General features: G+C 35.1%; 1 protein-coding gene across 17 annotated transcripts; it reads left to right on the forward strand.

The window, feature by feature from the left end:
- The first annotated feature begins 236 nt into the window (after positions 1–236).
- On the forward strand, positions 237–19,971 carry LOC140808931 (uncharacterized). 17 transcript variants are annotated; one of them, XR_012113055.1, is made up of 11 exons: positions 237–571; positions 780–917; positions 1,009–1,167; positions 1,875–1,966; positions 2,815–2,882; positions 3,316–3,359; positions 3,571–3,699; positions 3,786–3,929; positions 4,658–4,779; positions 9,846–9,936; positions 17,807–18,895. XR_012113055.1 is itself a non-coding variant. In XM_073166317.1 (11 exons), the coding sequence occupies exons 1-10, from the start codon at positions 524–526 to the stop codon at positions 6,050–6,052; spliced, it is 957 nt and encodes a 318-aa protein (XP_073022418.1). In that variant the 5' UTR covers positions 237–523; the 3' UTR covers positions 6,053–6,099; positions 6,308–6,444. The 17 variants fall into 17 exon arrangements, 6 of the variants coding, with proteins under 6 accessions (XP_073022418.1, XP_073022416.1, XP_073022419.1 ...); XM_073166317.1 differs by lacking the exons at positions 9,846–9,936; positions 17,807–18,895 and adding exons at positions 6,040–6,099; positions 6,308–6,444; XR_012113053.1 differs by lacking the exon at positions 17,807–18,895 and adding an exon at positions 19,721–19,966 and having other exon boundaries at positions 241–571; positions 4,625–4,779.
- The last annotated feature ends 694 nt before the right edge of the window (positions 19,972–20,665 follow it).

Consider the following 20,665-nt stretch of genomic DNA (forward strand, 5'->3'; position numbering starts at 1 on the left):
TTTGATATAAAATTATATTAAAAATTAGTTTACAAAATATAAATGGTATAAGGTCAAAAATATAAGGAATTAAATTCTGAGGGGTACAAGGCGAATTAACTCTATATTATATGTCCATCTATCACGCTCAACAATTTCATCTTTTCCTCCGCCTACACTCTGGCTAGGGTTTCTGTTCGTACGCGCTGTAGCACCGAATCAGCTCTCGACTCTCTCGGTTCCGATTTCTCTCTCTCGCTTTGTTTTTCTTTTATCATATGTTTTCGTTTCGCCTTGCTGTTTTTATGCTTTTTTTTTTAAATATTTTGGGACGATTTGTTTCGACCCCGATCTTATAATTTTTTCATTGCGGACAAGAAACACAAAAGTGGGGAAATAAAAGTTTGATGCAAAGTGCTGCATTATTCGTTGACCCACAATTTACATCCTCTTGGATTGGATCCAACATTTTGTACTCGTTAATTGGGGATTGCAGTCGGATTCAATTGAATTGTGGCACTGATTTCTGCAGGGCTTTCATCTGATGGATAACACATGGGAGTTGATGGATAACACATGGGAGTTTCGTAAGGCATGTAATTTCATTCTTTTTACACCATATGACTCGATCATTTGGATCTTATACATTTTCCTTGCGAAAAAAGTAACAAAAACTTGGGGAAAGAAAAGTTTGTTGCAGATTTATGCAGTATTATTTTGACCCACAACTTATAGACCCTTAAATTGAACCTACCATTTTCTCGTACACTAAACCTTTTTTAAACAAATTTGTTTGACAGATATGTGATGCCTATTGTGACACTGAACCGCATGTGTTTCATGTTGGTAGAGCCACGACACATGTTAACATTGACGACAGGGCATATGATGTCAACCGTGGGGCAAAACTAGCCTTGAGCTTGTACAATAGGGAAAATGTTAGATAAATTATTTGGTTTATTGGCAGCCCTTAATCCTTATTATTTAATGCACATAAAAAATTCGTTTTGCATTTTTTTTTGTTTACAGCAAAAGAATTTCAATCTCGTGAAGGTTGTCAAGCTCAACTCTTCATATGCATGTGCTTTCATGACTGTCTGCGCTCAGGATGGTGATAGTGATGAGTGCCATCTTTTTCGATGTGTTGTTAATGTGTTGAAACATGAGGTATTGTTATGTGAGATCAAGGTACCATCCTCCCCATGATATACTAGTTTTTTTATGCATATTTTATTAGAACTTGTGCAATCTTATTGGTTTATGTGAATCTTCAATGGTTTTTGGTTTATGGAGTGCTTAACCTGTTGCGTCGAGCAAAATATCTTTGTTAACAGTCTTAGAAATTCCTATCATCTGTGTTGGTACAATGTCTTTTCACGCCAATTCAAAACAATCTGTCATGAAGATGTTTAGGTTTAGTAGTTTGTTCATTTTACCTTTCAAACCATGAAGAGTTAGGTTATTTTAACTATGTGATACATGCCTAGATTTTTTTTTTTGGATTTTGTTAATGTTTCAAAGTCCATAGCCATAATGAAATCGGGAGAGGTAAACATTTAAGACAAAGAAGGGATATGGATTATGGTGAACTCTGGTTGGCAAGTTCTAAATGTAGCTTGTCAAATGAAATTTGATGCTGGTGTCAGTTTGCTTTTAAGTAAATGCTTGAAGTATTTCCTTGAGTTTCCGGTTGGTGCATTGTGCTGCTACACTCCAAGATTGAATGAAACCCAGAATGAAGTATGACACAGATGTCGAAACCATAATTTGTAAAATTTAAAGTAGATTTTAAATAGGCAGAAGAGGAATGCAGTTGTGTCATCAAATGTTGTTCCTTTGATCATTACTTGTTGACTAAGAAGTTTGGAGTTTGATTTTTGTCTTATTTTTTTTAGTGTACTGGTGAAATTTCAATGTTGGTTGACAATGTGGATGATTATGTCAAAAAACTCTGTCAAAGAGATGAAGACCAGCCCTCTGACACATGGTATAAGCATATCCAGAATTCCTAGAAATTATGTTTTATCGCGTTCTTATATTCATGTTCTGTTGATTAAGTATTTGTATGTTCTGCTTTTAAGATTTTTAGTTTTTAGGGCATCTAATTGTTCTATTCATTAATGAGCTACCTGATAAATTTTACCCGACAATCATAAAGTTTTACTCATAGTTGTCAAAAGCGCAAAAAGTGTGCACTTGCAAGGCACATCGAAGCTCACTGTGTGTGCTTCTGTGCTCTCCAAAACACACGGTTGTGTTCGCTTTAAGCGAGCTTCAAAGAATAACAACCTTTTTGTTAAAAAAAATTCTGACAGAGGAGAAATCACCAATTAAAAGTGTGATTTCTCCTCTATTTATTACCAAATATAACAGAAGAAACCCTAATAATGTGTCGCTGCTGCCCTACATTGCCCCTGCTCTCGCATTTTAATATTTGATACTTGGAAGATGAAAATGATGATTTTTAATATTTGATATCTCATATTTTCTAAAATAAATTGATTTTATTTTTATCTTTTTAGAATATTTTATTTTATTTATTGAGCTTTATTTATGTAAATCGTGTGCTTTGTTTTGCTCTTTGGGCTTTAAGCCCCAGGACACCCAAATATTATCTTGATGATAGTGCAGTCATACGGATGAAAGCGTTGTGGCTCCTTGCCTTTTTTTATTAGTAACATAAGGCTAAATGTTTAGGAAATGTTTTTTCCCACTTGTATTGGTCTTTCTTATATTATATCCTTTTTTAATTGAAGAAAATATGCTTATATTTTTTAGATTAGGTTCGTGATTGTGAAACATTTTCTTACTAGCTATTTTTGTCAATTGTGAAAGCAGGAGAAATGATCTTCGGAATGATTCTGCTCTTGGTTCTGATGGTGTAATTCATGTCTCGCATACTAGTAAGATTGGTGATGGATCAAACCCAATAAAATAATAATTATTAGGATTACACATAGTTGTTAAAGTCGCAAGGCTCACCAAGGCGGAAAGGGCACCTTTATCCTAAGGCGCGCGCCTTATCGAAGCAAGAAGCACTATTGATTTTTATACATATGTATATATAACTATTAAATGGAAAAAATATGCTATTATTGAAATTATTAGGCAGCACAAAGTAAAAATTCATTAATCACACGATAAAAATATAGTTGTTAATCCCAAAAACTTTCGGAATAATGGACTTAAAATGATGCACTTAGATACGTAAAATCGACACCTATCAGTAAGCAATCAAATGAAGTTTTGTTTTGTACTATGAAAGATGTTTAATATTTGTGAATTTTACTCCAACAAAAGAAAATTTTCAATTGCGTTTTGATGCTAATTTTGCAGTTTTCCGTATAATGGGAGAGAAGTCGTTTTCAGATCTCCACGAGGTACACAAATTTCTTCGTTTCTAGTCCATGTGTTTCTTTTCTTTAGATCTTGTTTGTCCTTGCTTAGAATAAACACAAAATTTGGAAAGAAAATTTGATGCAAATTTCTTACCAAACCCACAGTTGTTAACTCATGAATTGGATCTAATAATTTGGTGGGAACCATTTATATTACCGTGGAAAACTAAATTTTGTTTAAATTTGTTGACAGATGTGTGAAGACTATTTGGACCCTTGTTTATATAACAAGTGTGGAACGTTGACATCAGTGGATGTCAACTGCTTTGACTGGGTCACAGAATATGCGAAATCGGCCATAAACTTCTACAATAAAAAAGAAGTTAGATTTATCATTTAGCATTTTTGCAGGCCAGATTTTGTAGTGCACATACTAATTTGTTCTGCATATTTTTGGGGAAATAACAGCAAAAGAACTTCATGCTCGTAAAAGTTGAGAAGCTCTACTCTTTTGTTGATCCATGTTACTACTGCATGACTTTCTGGGCACAAAATGGTAGAAGTGACGAGTATCGTCTTTTTCGAGCTGTTTGCTTTAAGCGTGATGATGAGGTATTGCTTTGTGAGGTTAATGTACCTTCCTCTCGATGTTGTTACTTGTTCACATTATCGTTGTTCCTACTTCATGTGAATGTTCAATGGTTTGGTATCTGTGGACGCTGTCGTCAGACAAAATATCTTGATTTGCAATCTCGAAAGTCCATGTTAAGTACAGGGTGGTGCAAGAGATATGCAAATCAATCAAACCAACTATAATGATATAAAATTCTTAGTTATTTAATGAAGAAATTTGGATTTACAGCAAGTTCTTTTCATCTTAAAAACTATGAGTTACTTGCTTGTCTAATTTGTGTGACAAATGTGTGAATATGTCTTTAAGTCTGTAGCCATAAGATACGAAATGGGGAAAGACAAAATTTAAGGCAGAGCAGAGATATGGTGAGTGCTGGGCCTCAAGTTGTAGATGTAGGCAGCCAAATAAGTTTGGTGTATTTGTCACTGTATTTTCAAGTGAACGCTTGAAAATCTTTTGAGTTGTGGTGCCGTGTGATGTAGATTGAGTGAGGCTGCAGACCCAGCTCGAGTGAAACCTATGACTAAGTACAAGATGAATGGCAGACATAAGATGTAAATTTTGGTTGAGATTTTAAATAATCCAAAGAGGAATGTAAATTGTACCATTGAAGACACGAGCTTCTCTCTCATACATAAAAATTTTGAAGTTGATTCTTGTCGTATTTCTTTAGGACGATGATAAAATTACGATTCCGGCTGAGCAGGATGATAATAATAAGATTTGTCCAAATTTGAGTGACTATCTGAAGTATCTTGCTTTCGATGATTGGGATGTTGATGCTGTTGTCAATTCTCGTTTGGCGATTTCTTCCTCCAGTAATACAAGGTTAGATGTTTAATTAATGTCTCCTTTTTCCACTCACCTATGTGTGTGTGTGTGTGTTCATTCTTGTGTGGTTTTTTCCAACTCATTTTTTTTTGGACGAAAGTGATGGTAGAAATGATCATGGAGTTGGCTTTGCTGGTGGTTCAGATACTGGCTTATCTGGTGGTCATGAAGAGAGTTTGAAATATTAAATAAGTACTATTGCCCAAAACAATTTAAAATATAGGTTCCGAGAGCTATTAAGTATTAGGAGTGAATGGTCATCGTTCAAGAATTGTATTGACTAAGATGTTATTATACCGAGTTTAACTTTTGCGTTATATTTCGAAAGATCAAATTCTTTTATTCCTATACATATATTTACATGGATCCAGATAAATATATAGCAATAACACATTTCAATAAATATTATGATATTTTTTTTTTAACTTTACAATGAAGACCATCAAATATTTTTAATTTTTTTCTTATTTTTTTAAAAATAATTTTATTGAACTTTTATGGTATTGTCTTGCATCCACATCCTAAAGATGAATTTGTCTCGGACAATCTGAACAATAACGGTAGGATCTAAATTTTTTCGTTTTACTAAAAGTCAAACATGATGATTACAGTGTTATTTAAATCTTTTAATCGTACAATAGTTTAAACACTATGTTTCGATTGTTTTATCCAGTAAAGACAATTATTATATTCATCAATCTTCTTATCAATGTGTACTTCTTATAATTAATCAATGAGAATCGAACCCGTTTCTTTGGTTCTGATATTAATTATAGGATCGAAGGTTTGTCGCTTTATCAAAAGTTATATTTGGTGGTTACAATATAACTCAAATCTTTTAACCGTATAACATATGAAATAACACGTTGCGGTTACTTTATCCTGTAAAAACAATTATTACACCCAATGTTTCAATGTTATGCTTCTCTTAGCTAATATTTGAAATATAAACATTCAAATAAAAATTAATGATAAATATATGTTGGTAAAATACATAACATATAGAATGAAATGGATTTTAAAAATATTTATCCATTAAAACACGGCAAATAATCGAAAGTAACGGGGAATATCTTACTAATTTTTTTAACAATAATTTACATTAATACGTATATATTTAAGCAATAATTAATGGATGGGACAAACATAATGACAACTAATGATCAAACTAAAATCCTCGTATACCAAATTGCACTATAGGCAGTTAATTGGGGATTGCAGTCGGATTCAATTGAATTGTGGCACTGATTTCTGCAGGGCTTTCATCTGATGGATAACACATGGGAGTTGATGGATAACACATGGGAGTTTCGTAAGGCATGTAATTTCATTCTTTTTACACCATATGACTCGATCATTTGGATCTTATACATTTTCCTTGCGAAAAAAGTAACAAAAACTTGGGGAAAGAAAAGTTTGTTGCAGATTTATGCAGTATTATTTTGACCCACAACTTATAGACCCTTAAATTGGACCTACCATTTTCTCGTACACTAAACCTTTTTTAAACAAATTTGTTTGACAGATATGTGATGCCTATTGTGACACTGAACCGCATGTGTTTCATGTTGGTAGAGCCACGACACATGTTAACATTGACGACAGGGCATATGATGTCAACCGTGGGGCAAAACTAGCCTTGAGCTTGTACAATAGGGAAAATGTTAGATAAATTATTTGGTTTATTGGCAGCCCTTAATCCTTATTATTTAATGCACATAAAAAATTCGTTTTGCATTTTTTTTTGTTTACAGCAAAAGAATTTCAATCTCGTGAAGGTTGTCAAGCTCAACTCTTCATATGCATGTGCTTTCATGACTGTCTGCGCTCAGGATGGTGATAGTGATGAGTGCCATCTTTTTCGATGTGTTGTTAATGTGTTGAAACATGAGGTATTGTTATGTGAGATCAAGGTACCATCCTCGCCATGATATACTAGTTTTTTTTTATGCATATTTTATTAGAACTTGTGCAATCTTATTGGTTTATGTGAATCTTCAATGGTTTTTGGTTTATGGAGTGCTTAACCTGTTGCGTCGAGCAAAATATCTTTGTTAACAGTCTTAAAAATTCCTATCATCTGTGTTGGTACAAAGTCTTTTCACGCCAATTCAAACCAATATGTCATGAAGATGTTTAGGTTTAGTAGTTTGTTCATTTTACCTTTCAAACCATGGAGGTTTAGGTTATTTTAACTATGTGATACATGCCTAGATTTTTTTTTCGGATTTTGTTAACGTTTCAAAGTCCATAGCCATAATGAAATTGGGAGAGGTAAATATTTAAGACAGAGAAAGTATATGGATTATGGTGAACTCTGGTTGGCAAGTTCTAAATGTAGCTTGTCAAATGAAATTTGATGCTGGTGTCACCGTGTCACTGTGCTTTTAAGTAAATGCTTGAAGTATTTCCTTGAGTTTCTAGTTGGTGCATTGTGCTGCTACACTCCGAGATTGAATGAAACCCAGAATGAAGTATGACACAGATGTCGAAACCATAATTTGTAAAATTTAAAGTAGATTTTAAATAGGCGGAAGAGGAATGCAGTTGTGTCATCTAATGTTGTTCCTTTGATCATTACTTGTTGACTAAGAAGTTTGGAGTTTGATTTTTGTCTTATTCTTTTTAGTATACTGGTGAAATTTCAATGTTGGTTGACAATGTGGATGATTATGTCAAAAAACTCTGTCAAAGAGATGAAGATCAGCCCTCTGACACATGGTACAAGCATATCCAGAATAACTAGAAATTATGTTTTGTCGTGTTCTTATATTCATTTTCCGTTGATTAAGTATTTGTATGTTCTACTTTTAAGATTTTCTTAGTTTTTAGGGCATCTAATTGTTCTATTCATTAATGAGCTACCTGGTAAATTTTACCTGACAATCATAAAGTTTTGCTCATAGTTGTCAAAAGCGCAAAAAGTGTGCACTTGCAAGGCACATCGAAGCTCGCTGTGTGTGCTTCTGTGCTCTCCAAAGTGCACGGTTCTGTGCTCTCTAAGCGAGCTTCGAAGAATAACAACCTTTTTGTTAAAAAAATTCTGACAGAAGAGTGATTTCTCCTCTATTTATTACAAAACGTAACAGAAGAAACCCTAATAATGTGTCGCTGCTGCCCTACATTGCCTCTGCTCTCGCGTTTTAATATTTGATACTTGGAAGATGAAAATGATGATTTTTAATTTTTGATCTCATATTTTCTAAAATAAATTGATTTTATTTTATCTTTTAGAATAATTTTTTAATTTATTGAGCTTTATTTATGTAAATCGTGTACTTCGTTTTCTCTTTGGGCTTTAAGCCCCAGGACACCCAAATATTATGTTGATGATAGTGCAGTCTTACGGATGAAAACGTTGTGGCTCCTTGCCTTTTTTTTTTAGTAACATAAGGCTAAATGTTTAGGAAATATTTTTTCCCACTTATATTGGTCTTTTTTATTTTATATCCTTTTTTGATTGAAAAAAATATGCTTATATTTTTTAGATTAGGTTCGTGATTGTGAAACATTTTCTTACTAGCTATTTTTGTCAATTGTGAAAGCAGGAGAAATGATCTTCGGGATGATTCTGCTCTTGGTTCTGATGGTGTAATTCATGTCTCACATACTAGTAAGATCGGTGATGGATCAAACCCAATAAAATAATCACTAAAATTATAATTATTAGTAAGATCGGTGATGGATCACCCAAAAATTTTTGTACATATGTATATATAACTATTAAATGGAAAAAATTTGGTATTATTGAAATTATTAGGCAGCACAAAGTAAAAATTCATTAATCACATGATAAAAACATAATTGTTAATCCCCAAAACTTTCGGACTAATGGACTTAAAATGATGCACTTAGATACGTAAAATTGACACCTATCAGTAAGCCATCAAATGAAGTTTTGTTTTGTACTACGAAAGTTATTTAATATTTGTGAATTTTGCTCCAGCAAAAGAAAATTTTCAATTGTGTTCTGATGCTAATTTTGCAGTTTTTCGTATAATGGGAGAGAAATCGTTTTCAGATCTCCACAAGGTACACAAATTTCTTTGTTTGTAGTCCATGTGTTTCTTTTCTTTAGATCTTGTTTGTTCTTGCTTAGAAGAAACACAAAATTCGGAAAGAAAATTTGATGCAAATTTCTTACCAAACCCACAATTGTTAACTCATGAATTGGATCTAATAATTTGGTGGGAACCATCTATATTACCGCACGTCGGAAACTAAATTTTGTTTAAATTTGTTGACAGATGTGTGAAGACTATTTGGACCCTTGTTTGTATAACAAGTGTGGAACGTTGACATCAGTGGATGTCAACTGCTTTGATTGGGTCACAGAATATGCGAAATCGGCCATGAACTTCTACAAAAAAAGAGGTTAGACTTGTTATTTAGCATTTTTGCAGGCCAGATTTTGTAGTGGACATACTAATTTGTTCTGCTTATTTTTGGGGAAATAACAGCAAAAGAACTTCATGCTCGTAAAAGTTGAGAAGCTCTACTCTTTTGTTGATCGATGTTACTACTGCATGACTTTCTGGGCACAGAATGGTAGAAGTGACGAGTATCGTCTTTTTCGAGCTGTTTGCTTTAAGCGTGATGATGAGGTATTGCTTTGTGAGGTTAATGTACCATCCTCTCGATGTTATTACTTGCTCACATTATTGTTGTACCTAGTTCATGTACAATAATGTGAGCAAGACCTATGAAAATGATGCGATTAAACTTTTTTGACTTTCATATGTCAATATGAGTTGCAAGAATTGATTGTTTTGGAACTTTTCGTAGATGAGGTATTGAAAATGTTGGGATTCTGGTCACTTCTAATTCTCTAATAATTTATTTTGCAACAATATTTTCTGTTTTTTATAACTTTTATTGTATTGGCTTGCTATTAGTATTTTGTGAATAATATTAAAAACCAGATTTATGTTTTTATTTTTTTAAGTAATGATTAACTAACTTGAATTTTATTTCACCCTACTCCCATAAATCGCCTAGCTCCGTCCCAGCATCTGCACGACCTATGAAAATGATGCGATTAAACTTTTCTTGGAATTTTACAGGTCAATATGAATAGCAAGAATTGATTGTTTTGGAACTTGTCGTGGATGAAGTATTGAAAATTTTGGCATCTTGATTGCTTCTGATTCTCAGGTAATTTATTTCAAGTCAATATTTTCTGATTCTTTATAATTTTTATTATTGTTCTAGCTTATTATATCATCAGTATTTTGTGAATAATATTAAAAATCGGATTTTTTTATTTTTTATTAAAGATTAATTATCTTGAAACAATTAATGTTTTTAATAGTGATGGTTATTTTCTTTACTGGTGGTTTTCTTGGCACTCGTGCAAAACTCAGCTATGTCTCGCATTTTTGTTGTAATGGATGATGATAAGTAATATAATACTTCGTTATTTTAAAATCAATGTTATTATTTAATTTGGATATATGTGTAGTTGTGCTGCGTGTTTGTATTAATGTACTAGTGTGTTCCGTAACTCATTCACAAATGATATGTTGTTGGCGTGTTATGCGTACAATTAAAAAAATATCTTGATGAATTTTAGATGAATATCAAGTCATTTAAATTTCTAGACCGATATCTCTTTCCATTGAGAGATCAAGGAATTGGGGCCAATGCTGGTTTGTTGTAGCTATAATCTCTATGGAGATGATGCACATAATATTGGTCATCGATGTCCATAATTAGTTGAGACCATATTTTTCTGTATTGATGATTTTTGCATCAATATTTATTATTTATTTCGGGAGCATCCGGATGTTGTGAGAATAAGGATGATGTATTTGAAATTAAAGGCATTAAAATCTCTTTGATTTTTTACTTCATTAAAACAGTTGGTTTAAAAGCTAGAGCTATCTGCAAAATTCAGAGAAAAGAGACCAACTATGTCAAAATACCATCTCATTTTGACATATGGGTAAGATTACAAAATTGCAATTAATATATAGGCCTTATGATATGCGAAATGTTGGAAAGGGACTAAGTTGTCCAATGTGTATAAAAATGACGGATTATTTCAGTGATGTTCATCCACGAATGCTTTAAGGACTGTAGAACGATATGCTTTTATTTATAAAATTATTTGTAACTAATATTTAATGGTATTAAATTTGTCTATAACTTGAAATGATAAAAAAAAAATAAATGTTTATAGGTTGTTTACGAATGACCAAATGAGTTTGAAAAGTCATCTAAAGATCTGAATCCCCATGCAGTTGTAATTGTCGGAAGTTTCAACATCGAAGCTCAGAGAGGATATGAGCAGTATGTGATTGTGCAAAACATTTAAAGCTCTCAAGGGGCACTTCCCATGAATTAGGAACACAACAATTATGTGAGAATTTTTTTTGTTCCAATGGTTGATGTTAGTCTTCATCAGTATAGCCAAATTGTTTTTAACATCATACGATTTCTACGACCAAGTTTTTTGTGATGTCTATTGTCTACTTTATTATTATCTAATCGAAAAATGAAGTACTTTTTGATATTTTCAGTTAAGCTTTTTAAAATTTTGTATGTGAGAACCGAAATCTTTTAATAATATAATGAAATAGTTGTAAGGGAAATTTTTGAGATTTTATTACTATATTTTTGGGTATCTATATTTTGAGAAGATATATTGGAATACCTTGGAAATTCAATATTAAGTAAAACATATCATACAATTTAGAAGTAAATCCCGTCACTTGGCCACAATATTTTTCGAGAATGGCAAGGAAATTTGGAGCCAATATTAGGGGATTTGATATGATTTTTGGTATGATTTTTAGTGCCAAATTTAGCTCCACCCTCCTCCCCTATAAATAGTGCATCAACACTAGTCATTCCCCACACCTAATTTTCGAAAATCCTTGCTTCAAATTTCGAGAATTCAGCACTCTCCCTAGCCGAAACTCTGCCGAAAATCTTCCAAGAAAAATCGAGTCGTAGTACCGCCGAGTGAAGAACAAGGAACGATCCACTTCCCGAAGCCGAGCACCTACGTTTTTTTTTTTTGCATCAATAACTACTGTAAGTGGGCTGTTTTAAAGAATTAATTCCGATTATGCATTCTTCGTTTGTTTTTGAAAATACAGTCGAGTACATGTTCTTTTCTACTCCTTTTCTTGTGTCGAATTGTCATATTGTTTTAAGCACTGTGAGGAGTCGACTGTATATGGGTGGGAATCCCAACCATGACGTACCCTTACGCGGTGGGGGATATTACCGCTATACGGCCTCGCCCCCTTAGAGGAGTAAAAATTAGGGACTGACGTCAGTAAACCATATAAGGTTAGATAAATCACAGTGGCTGGTAAAGTTTATGCATGTGTTATGAAGTACGTATGAACTCATGATTTATGATTCAAATTTTATGCATGTTGTATTTATTGTGCTCGATATTCCCCCACTTGCTGAGTATTCCCAAAATACTCACCCCCTTACAACCCTTCCCAGATAAGTCCGAAGAACAGATTGAGGAGGAAGAATCCGAGCAGTTTTGGGGATGGTGAATGCTCAAGGAAATCGATTATGTTTAAGTTATTATTAATCAGATTTACGTTTCCGCAATTAAAACTCTGTCGTCTTAATCATTTCATTTTTGTAAAGACAATGTTATTTCATTGAAATTATGATATATAAACTGGTTCGGTTTATACTGTGCTACGAAAGGCTTGTTGTTTCGATTGTGTGATTGTTAAACAACGCCGGTGTCAACTAACCCCGATCTCGGGGCGTGACATTTAAGTGGTATCAGAGCCGCCAGGTTCATAATCCGAGTGGGAAAAAATCGAGTTTTAAAAAAAAAAAAAAAAATCGAATTTCGAAAAAAAAAATTCGGGAAATTTTCGGCCAAACAGGCCCTTAGCGCGCGCCGCCGCGTTTTCGCCGATTCCGGCCGATTCAGGTAATCTTTCTTCGATCGAAGACCAGTTCCAGAATCGTCTTGAAGAGACGAACAATAGCCCCAAATCAATTTCAGATTTCGAGTTCGGATGCAACGGGAATTTTTCCGGCTAACAGCGCCCGTACACGCCGCCGCATTCTTCGCCGATTCCGGCCGCTTCCGGTACCTTTTATTCAATCAGAGACCATTTCCAGAACCGCCTCGACGAGACGAACAAAATCCCTTAATCAATTTTATATTTCGTGTTCGTGTGAAACCGGAATTTCAGATCTACGGAAATTGCGTATGAACCCTAGCCCGAAACTTATTTTGTCCAATTACCCTACCAATCCTACTCCGATGTTCAATTAATTTTCCCAGAACACTATACTATAAATGGGTAACATTTCCCATCAATCAATTTTGAATTCGGATCAACGAATCGAAAACGCCCAATTTCAAGTGAGTCAACCGATTTCTCGCGAGTTTCCGGCCAAATTAGGTAGTGTTCCGACCGATTCTTTCCGTGCCGTCACCGGTTCCGTGACCCTTACGTCGTCGCCGTAATACTTCTTTACTCCGATTATACTCCGGCGAGTCAACCCGGCGAGTCAACTCGGCCGAGTCAACGAGTCAACCCGCCAGCATGTGTTCTTCGATTTTTTCGTAGGAAACTCCGAATTTGATTCTGTCAACTGATCTGTAATCCTCTCGACATACTCTTAGAATCCATATGTCCATCTCAAAACTTTCCATTTTGGAAATTTTCGAAAAACTTTTAATTTTCAGTACCTTACTTTATCCTGATATTTTATTCTGTCATATTTATGATATTTTGAGCGTTTTATTTTTTCATTTTACTTTTTCCGTTGTTGATATTTTATTCAGTACGACTTTTATTTCCATTAAATTGGTCATGTTCTTTCTTCTAGAAATCAATAAAATTTGTTTTATTTGGCTCATTGATTTCCAGTTATTTCAGCGCAATCTATTGTATGAACTTTATTCGTACAACCAATTCTTAGAACTTGCAATCTGTAGGAAATGGCCGGCAGACCCCCAAGACAGAACCGCAACCCGCGTTATGCTAATAACAACCGTGAAGGCGGACAAGAAAACGAGCAAGGGAATGGACCCCCGCCGGCAGTCAACTTAAGCCGAGCTGATCTTATGGCCATAGCAACCATTGTGGCGACAACACTGCAAGGATTGGGGAACCAGAACGCCAATCAGCCACCACCACCTCCACCACAGCACGGAGTCAAGTTTCATTATGAATCACTGCGCAAGAACAGGTGCCCAACTTTCAGTGGCGCTGCCGACCCCGAAGTTAGCCAGAGTTGGCTGAAAAGTGTAGAGACTCAACATCGCCTATTGGAAGTTCCCGAGGCACTGAAATTGGACGTGACGGTGCCGTTCCTAGAAGATAAAGCAGGAAAATGGTGGGAAGCAATCTCGCCAGCCATGACAGCTGCAGGACCAATCACTTGGCAGCGATTTCGAGAAGCTTTTCTGAAACAGTATTATCCAGCCGAGGTCAGACTGCAGAAGCTGAGTGAATTTGAAAACTTCACTCAAACTCCGGATATGTCAGTTGTAGAATACACCTCCCAGTTCAACGCCTTAGGATCTTATGCTCCAGCAATCATGGCGGACGAAGTTCTAAAATTGCATCGTTTCAAGAAGGGGTTGAATAGCAGGATCCAATCTGCTCTAGCAGTCTACCAATCTGCCAACTTTTCAGACCTAATGGGTGCGGCTATCCGAGCCGAAGCTGACATTCGTCGAAGAGAAGGGGAAATCAGGAACAAGCGACCCCCTGTCAGCCAACCTCCGCAAGACAGACCAATGTTCAAGAGGCCCAATCAGTCGGATGGACCTCCCTCAAGGCAATTCTCCACCAATAACCATCAAGGGCTCAAGCCATGCCCAACTTGCGGCTTCAAGCACTCCGGGGAATGCCGAAGGGCCAGCGGTGTATGCTTTGGATGTGGAAAATCGGGGCACAGAATTGCAGAATGTCCTACCGCCACCAACAAAACAACTGGACCAGGTAAAGGAAACGGGTCAAGCTCAGGGGCGAATGCCAACAAACCACGGGAGAACAAACCGAATGCCAGGGTGTTTGCCCTGACGCAGGAGGAGGCAGATGATGCAAATGATGTTGTGTCAGGTACCATATTTTTCAGCAAGTGCCTGCTTATGTGTTATTTGACTGTGGCACTACACATTCCTTTATGTCTAAGAGATTGGCTAAGAAGCAAAAACGTAAGCCCGTTAAGCTAACTGAACCTTTCCGAATAGCCACGCCTACTAGTAGAGCCATTGAAACTGACGAAATTTACAGAGAGTGAAAATCGGTATTGGTAATTAGATTTTTAGAGCTGACTTGATACAGTTGATCATGGTCGATTTCGATATCATCTTAGGAATGAATTGGTTAGCAAGAAGCAATGCGGTAGTAGATTGTAAGGGAAAGGAATATCCCTACCGATTTGGAGACCGAGTCAACTCCAGTTTCGAGGACGAAACTTCTCATAAGGAGGGAGGAATGTGAGAACCGAAATCTTTTAATAATATAATGAAATAGTTGTAAGGGAAATTTTTGAGATTTTATTACTATATTTTTGGGTATCTATATTTTGAGAAGATATATTGGAATACCTTGGAAATTCAATATTAAGTAAAACATATCATACAATTTAGAAGTAAATCCCGTCACTTGGCCACAATATTTTTCGAGAATGGCAAGGAAATTTGGAGCCAATATTAGGGGATTTGATATGATTTTTGGTATGATTTTTAGTGCCAAATTTAGCTCCACCCTCCTCCCCTATAAATAGTGCATCAACACTAGTCATTCCCCACACCTAATTTTCGAAAATCCTTGCTTCAAATTTCGAGAATTCAGCACTCTCCCTAGCCGAAACTCTGCCGAAAATCTTCCAAGAAAAATCGAGTCGTAGTACCGCCGAGTGAAGAACAAGGAACGATCCACTTCCCGAAGCCGAGCACCTACGTTTTTTTTTTTTTGCATCAATAACTACTGTAAGTGGGCTGTTTTAAAGAATTAATTCCGATTATGCATTCTTCGTTTGTTTTTGAAAATACAGTCGAGTACATGTTCTTTTCTACTCCTTTTCTTGTGTCGAATTGTCATATTGTTTTAAGCACTGTGAGGAGTCGACTGTATATGGGTGGGAATCCCAACCATGACGTACCCTTACGCGGTGGGGGATATTACCGCTATACGGCCTCGCCCCCTTAGAGGAGTAAAAATTAGGGACTGACGTCAGTAAACCATATAAGGTTAGATAAATCACAGTGGCTGGTAAAGTTTATGCATGTGTTATGAAGTACGTATGAACTCATGATTTATGATTCAAATTTTATGCATGTTGTATTTATTGTGCTCGATATTCCCCCACTTGCTGAGTATTCCCAAAATACTCACCCCCTTACAACCCTTCCCAGATAAGTCCGAAGAACAGATTGAGGAGGAAGAATCCGAGCAGTTTTGGGGATGGTGAATGCTCAAGGAAATCGATTATGTTTAAGTTATTATTAATCAGATTTACGTTTCCGCAATTAAAACTCTGTCGTCTTAATCATTTCATTTTTGTAAAGACAATGTTATTTCATTGAAATTATGATATATAAACTGGTTCGGTTTATACTGTGCTACGAAAGGCTTGTTGTTTCGATTGTGTGATTGTTAAACAACGCCGGTGTCAACTAACCCCGATCTCGGGGCGTGACATTGTATATATCATAATTGTTGTGTTCTCAGTTCATGGTAAGTGCCCCTTTGTAACCTTTATATGTTTTGCACAATCACGTACTGTTCATATCCTCTCTGAGCTTTGATTTTGAAACTTCCGACAATTACAACTGCATGGGGATTCAGATCTTTAGATGACTTTTCAAACTCATTTGGTCATTCGTAAACAACCTATAAACATTTATTTTTTTTTATCATTTCAAGTTATAGAAAAATTTAATACCATTAAACATTAGTTACAAATAAATTTATAAATAGATGCATACCGTTCTACCGTCCTTAAAGCTTTCATGGATGAGCATCACTGAAATAATCGGCCATTTTTCTACACATTTTCATTTGAATCAATTGCATATCTTAAAGCCTACAAAAAGAAAAGAAATTTAGTATAAGCGTGAATGTATATACAAGTATATTGTAATTTTGTAATCTTACCTCTCTCAAAATGAGATATCTGGTCTCTTTTATCTGGATTTTTGTTTATAGCACTAGCTTTTAAACCAATTGTTTTAATAAAGTCAAAACTCAAAGAGATTTGAGTATCTTTAATTCCAAATATATCATCTTTATTCTCCCCGGCATCCGGATGCCTCCTAAATAGATAATAAATATTGCTGGAAATATCAATATTGAAAAAATATGGCCCCAACCAATTATGGACATCGATGCTCAATATTCTGTGCATCATCTTCATAAAGGTGATAGTTGCAACAAACCCGCATTGGCCTCCAATTCTCCGATCTCTCACTGGAGAGAGATATCGGTCTAGAAAGTTAAATGACTTGATATCCCTCTGAGATTCGTTATGATATTTTTTTTAATTGTAAGTATAATATGTCAACATCATATTTTTACAAATGAGTTACGCAACATACTGGTACATCAATGCATTCACACAGTACAATTATATATATACGCAAATTGAATAATACAAATGATCTTAAAATAATCAAGTATTATGTTACTTATCCCCATTCATTGCAAGAAGAGAGCATGTATATTAGCCGACCCGAGGTGTTTGAGGTAAATCTGATATACCATTGGTTTGCTTGTTAAAAATATCATCATACAATTTGAAACAAACATCGAGACAATAGTATAAAAGATTGAGTGGGTCTCATGTGAGACCGTCTCACGGATTTTAATCTGTTTCTTATCAAAAAAAAAAAAGATACTCTTAGCATAGAAAATAATACTTTTTCATGGATAACCCAAATAAGAGATCCGTCTCACGAATATGACCCGTGAGACCGTCTCACACAAGTTTTTGCCTAAAAGATTTAATGGCAAATCACAAGTTCAACTATATGTTTGACGACATGCTTTTGGCATGATATTTCGGAAATTAGCAATCTTAAAGCTCAACTCAGTGATGAGTTTGAAACCAAGAATCTTGGTGCAACAAAGAAGATCCTTCGGATGGAGATTGTAAGACAGGAGCAGAAGAGAGTTGCATTTGACACAAAAGAATTATTTACGTAAAGTCTTGGAAAGATTTGGAAAGTTGATTTGCAAATCCCATATAGGATGCATTTCCACAGTATATGGAACATCTGGAAGCTGGAATGCAATGCTGCAACATGTGGTAGCTTTGTCTACCACAGACGCTTTATACATTGCATTTACAGAGGCTTTTAAGGAGGCTATGTGCATAAAAGGATTGGAAGAAGAACTTGGTATTGGACAAAGGACATTGGTAATTTATTGCAATAATTAAAGTGTTGTGCATTTGTCAAAGTGCCGAGTCTTCCACGAAAGGTCCAAACACAAAAACCTAAAACTACATTTTGTAAGGGAATTGATCGAGACAGGGTCTGTTGAAGTAAACAAAATTAGTATTGAGCATAATAATCCCACACGCTAATATGTGCATTGAAGTTCTTCTAAGCATTAAGTTCAATTATTGTTTGGAATTAATCAACTTAACCAGTGATGTGTAGCCCTTTAGGAGGACCATTGGAGGCTCTACTACATGGTATCGAGTTAAATAACAAATTGTGGATAAAAGTGTTACAGAACTCAATACATGACTACATGTCCATGTAACGGTTAAAAGTGTTAACTAGGATTTTGTTGTCCTAGTTAGTTGTAGATAACTCATCTCATCGGATTAAAAGCACATCACTGGCAGTAACAGGTTAAGGAGGAGGTTGAGTTAATTGAATCTTGGACCAGCCTTCGATATATGAAGCACACTCAAGTGCAGTGCAGAGGACTTGCTAAGATTATTGAGTGATAGAGATAGACTTGGCGAGAGATTTTCTTGGTGTAAATTCAAGGGCGTTTTCTTGACACCGTGAGAAAGAAAACAAGAGTGAATTAGAGAAATTCTTCATTTTATCACTGTGATGGATGTAAGCTATAATTTTGGGGCTAAAGCACCTGAAAATACTCTGTAATGTTATGGTCAGTGTTAATCCATTATCTTTCTCAGGAAAGTGGGAATTGTAGTTCAACTTGAAAGTAAGATTCACTAGAATATTTAACATCATTGCACCAATATTACCAACTAAAATTTTGAAGTGCACTAAAAATATTCAATAGATGATTTACTAGATCAGAATATGTTCTTAAATTGGAGATGCCATTGAGGCATCTTATTCATATTTAAATTTCTATTTATTTTAAAAGATGAATATTCAAAAATAAAATAAAATAAAACTTGATGCTATATGCATAACACATGGCTTTAATTTAAATATGAACATATAAAGTACAATGAGATGGGGCACACCTTTTCTCTTTCCCAGATTTAAAAAATGTTTTGATGGTACTGTGCAAAATAGCAGATGCGACTGCATAAGAAAAAGATGAAATGATTATGCTAACTCATACTTATGGGCCCCGCTCCAATCTCCTCTTAGTCGGTCTGAAAAAGAAGGAACCGACCTGGACGGTTCTTGTAGGTGAAGGGTAAAGTGAACCCGCGTCGGATGACCTTGAAATATGGAGGGAACATACCCTCGATTACCGAGAGGACAGGATCCACTATCACTTAACTTAAATTTCTCGGATACCCTGCCTTCCTTGGTCATGGAAGACTCCAAAGAGCTGCAAGTGTCCAAGATGCTAAGGGCTTCCCTGCTTGGCTAAACGCCTTTTTCGTCCAGGCGGTTTCATTCAACATTGTCTTGCCCGACTTAGATGAGTCCATAGTAGTATGATATGTTTTTCTCAGATTTCTGCACATTCGGGGTTGTTTAAACATGTTACACTTTCTTTATTTGAAATTGCTTCCACTCAGTCTTTTTTTGGCTTTCCAGGACCAACTCTGGACTTGTCCTACTTTGTTCCTCCCTTCCTGTCCGAGTACAAAGATGACCCGAGCCCTTTCTATGGCATCATTGATTTTTCAGGAATTTTTTGACAAAGTTCATCGGCCGATGAGTTGATTATACTATTTACATTGTGAAGCCATTTCTTTGTTTTTTTAAAAAAAATATATTTTTGATGGTTTCTCGTTGTTAGTTCACTCAAGTTGCATATTTGAAGACGTGAGTGATTTAGAAGGTGTTTGATTCAGTTCATAAGATGTTCATAACAACCTATTGTTGAAAGTTTAAAAGTTTTAAAATTTGTTTGGTAATTTTTTTGAAAAAGATCTTCTAACAAATAATTTTGGTTACTTTTTCAACATTCATCAAACTTTTCTCATCGGACCATATACTTTCATAATCTTGTTCGAACATTGTTTGAATTTGAATATATTAAACAAAAAAAAATCTAATTAGAAAATTGTTGAATTTCAATTAAAATAAAATATTTCAAAATGAATATATTCATCTTAAATAACGATCTAATTTGGTTATTTATTTTTACTTCACTTATTTTATTTTGGAAAGCGAACACTCGACACAATATTTGTGAAATGTTATCGCACATTATCTATGCACGTAATTTCCATCTATTTGGCAACTGATGATTATATTCCTTCCAATCAATTCATAGAAACTAGTGTTGCTTTGATAATTGTCAAGTGTGAGTTTGGTGGAAGCATTGCACCATGTCTTTGCGAGACGTTCATTTTCGATCTTCGTCTGTTGTTTGATGTTTCCTTGTGATGCCTTCACCCCCGTTATCAACACCTATCTCATTCCCTTTCTTTTTTAGTTTAAGAGGAAGGGTTTCATTGGAATTTTGGTAAAATTGAGTTTGATTGAATATAAAGCTCAATATTTGCTCGTTGGAGTATTGATAATTTAATTGAG

The sequence above is a fragment of the Primulina eburnea genome, chromosome 13 (genome assembly GCF_022965805.1).
Source record: "Primulina eburnea isolate SZY01 chromosome 13, ASM2296580v1, whole genome shotgun sequence".
Taxonomy (NCBI): domain Eukaryota; kingdom Viridiplantae; phylum Streptophyta; class Magnoliopsida; order Lamiales; family Gesneriaceae; genus Primulina; species Primulina eburnea.